This window comes from Cottoperca gobio, chromosome 13 (genome assembly GCF_900634415.1).
Source record: "Cottoperca gobio chromosome 13, fCotGob3.1, whole genome shotgun sequence".
Classification (NCBI taxonomy): Eukaryota; Metazoa; Chordata; class Actinopteri; order Perciformes; family Bovichtidae; genus Cottoperca; species Cottoperca gobio.
This window is the reverse complement of record NC_041367.1, coordinates 25,410,812-25,413,311: the sequence shown is the minus strand read 5'-3', so window position 1 is coordinate 25,413,311 and position 2,500 is coordinate 25,410,812. Positions and strand designations below refer to the sequence as shown.

Sequence of the window (2,500 nt, the reverse complement as noted above, 5' to 3'; positions counted from 1 at the left end):
GGGAGAGGGATCCCTCCTCAGTTGCTCTCCCTGAGGTTTCTTCCATTTTTCCCCCTTTAATTTTGGAGTTTCTTTTAGGAAGTTTTTCCTTGTGCGATGCGAGGGTCTAAGGACAGAGGGTGTCGTATCCTGTACAGTCTGTAAAGCACACTGAGACAAATGTATAATTTGTGATATTGGGCTATATAAATAAATTTGATTTGACTATAAAAGTACAGCCAGGGCTTCTGGGAAGGCCATTCATTTTCTCAGGTATTTGGACACAAACCAAAGTATTTGAGAAATCAAAAGGGGTTATCAAAGTTACTACAGTTCTAGCTGTTGAGATATTTAAGTTTTTTTTTTTTTAAAAGAGCATTGGTCCATGAACCTCCCCTGAATAAATAAAGCTTGTTCCAATGACAGCTCCACAACAACAAGCATCAAGGAACTGTAGTGATCATGATTTGGACTCATGCAAACAAAAGAGCTGTGATCCAAGATTGCAACATCATGCACACAATGATACTTTGTGACATGGAGCAGGTCTGCCCCCTGAGGAAACAGCATATCAACATGTGATGACTGTAAACTATCAAGCTAATGTCACCAACATCTGACAAGTCAAAGTGTTAACACAACAATACGACTTCAATCATTTAAATACAATTTTTTTAATTGATGTGGTCAACTTGTCCATTTAGTCCAAACACAAAAGGTATTCACTGGCAATCATATTGAATAGTTACTGGCAGCATGTCCTCCTGTTAGCAACGCTTCACAGGCTTGACACCTTTTATACATGTATTTTTATGATGAATTGTAAATAAAGTAATAACTCTGTGCGCCGGTTGTGTGGAACACGAGTGAGAGAGTCAGCTTGCGCAGCAAGTAAAAAATAAACACAGCATGAAGGCAAACAGCAGAGAATGGTAAATACACATTCTTTTCATTTGTATATGGTTTAGCATCACTGAATCCACATTAAGGAACTGTCTCTGACCACACTAACTGTCCAAATACATGTTTGAAGTTTAAAAAAAACAAGTTTTTCTGATCACTTCAAAAGCAGTTATTTAAATTGTCATTGTTTTCCATAGATTAAACTCCAGGCCTGTAATGGTAGTCTCATAGTGTCAAACAAGCCAAGCTTTACTATTATACTATGCTAAATGTAATCGGCCTTCAGTGGTGAACCTGACATGAACCATCCTCAGCAACACATCACAGCTAAGCAATGTTGTGTAATGGGCAGATACAACGACACAGCCAGAATCCTGAACAGGTGGAAGATGACTGGATGTGACTCAGTCCTTGCATTCAAGAACCATCAGTCAACATTGTTGTGATAACGCCTCAAAATCCAATGTAGTCACATGCTTTCAACATCTAAAAGGTAGCATATTCTAAGCTGTTAAAAAAAACGATTCTTTAAAGGTTTAAAAACATAAAGATCTTGTATAACATGCATGAGACACTATGCGTTTTTAGCAGTTTCTTCCTAAATTAAAGAAAGAAACAAGCAATGTTCTGAGGAAAATGTAAGTTGTTGCATAGTGAAAGTGTGAAGTAAAAATATTTAGATTAGAAACTATTAGTCGATTAATAAATCGATTTAGAATTCCAAGCCGCACATTTTTTTATTACTAATATTTATGCAAACATTCTCGCGTTCCAGGTTGTCAATTGTGAGGATTTGCTGCATTTCATCATCTTATTTGACAGGTAACTAAATATCTTGGGATTTTGGACTGTTGGTCGAACAAAACCGGTTTCCAATCTTAAGGAAATTGTCATGGAATCATATTTTAAAATTGAGTTTTGACTCATTAGATGTTGCCTTTAGTGATAGATGTGGGACTCCAACGCATATTTTCTCTGCACTGCCCAGTTTATTTTGAGGTGTTCAATAAACCTGAGCCCCTCAAATGTATAAGAGATGCGTAGCAAGTCTAAGTGTGACGGGCCAACGCAGGCTGCAGACTACAGGGCTCCTCTGATCACGACACGAGATGGATAACATGTAGGCTACTAGCGAGGTCTGCAGTGAGTGAGTCAGTGTGAATCACTCAGTGGCAGCCTGTTTTCACCTGGAGGCTTCACGTCAGCACCAGCATCTTAATCTCATCATGAGCTTCCAGCCTGACATGCTCATTCAGCCCCATTCCCCACCACGACAAGTAAACATGTCGGACTGCTGTTACGTGTGTAAATGGCAAAACAACGGAAACCTCAGCTACAGCCTTACCGTTTGAACATCATCTCCATGTCTTTAATCTGTTTACGGGAGAACTCCTTGAATTCCGTGTAGGGGTTGAAGACACGGGTCAGTCGAGGAGCAGCGTTGCCCTCATTGATGTCCTGTCTGCGGGTCAGTATCGCGGACAGCTCGGAGGACGAGTCGCCGCAGGCTCCATCGGCCTCCTGCGGTTTGGGTCGGACCGGGCTGTGTTCGGGTTCCGGCCTCGGCTCAGCCTCCTGCGTAGCCCAACATTTTCGTGCAAAGGCAGGAAACTTCAAA

At 40.9% G+C, this 2,500-nt stretch overlaps 1 protein-coding gene across 1 annotated transcript in view; it reads right to left on the bottom strand.

Annotated features, from left to right (window-relative positions):
* Positions 1 to 2,500, bottom strand: part of efhd1 (EF-hand domain family, member D1) — a 29,251-nt gene that overhangs the window by 18,289 nt on the left and 8,462 nt on the right. The window contains exon 2 of the mRNA XM_029446190.1: positions 2,228 to 2,454. Within this exon, the coding sequence (XP_029302050.1) occupies positions 2,228 to 2,454 (227 nt within the window). The remainder of the gene's footprint in view (positions 1 to 2,227; positions 2,455 to 2,500) is intronic.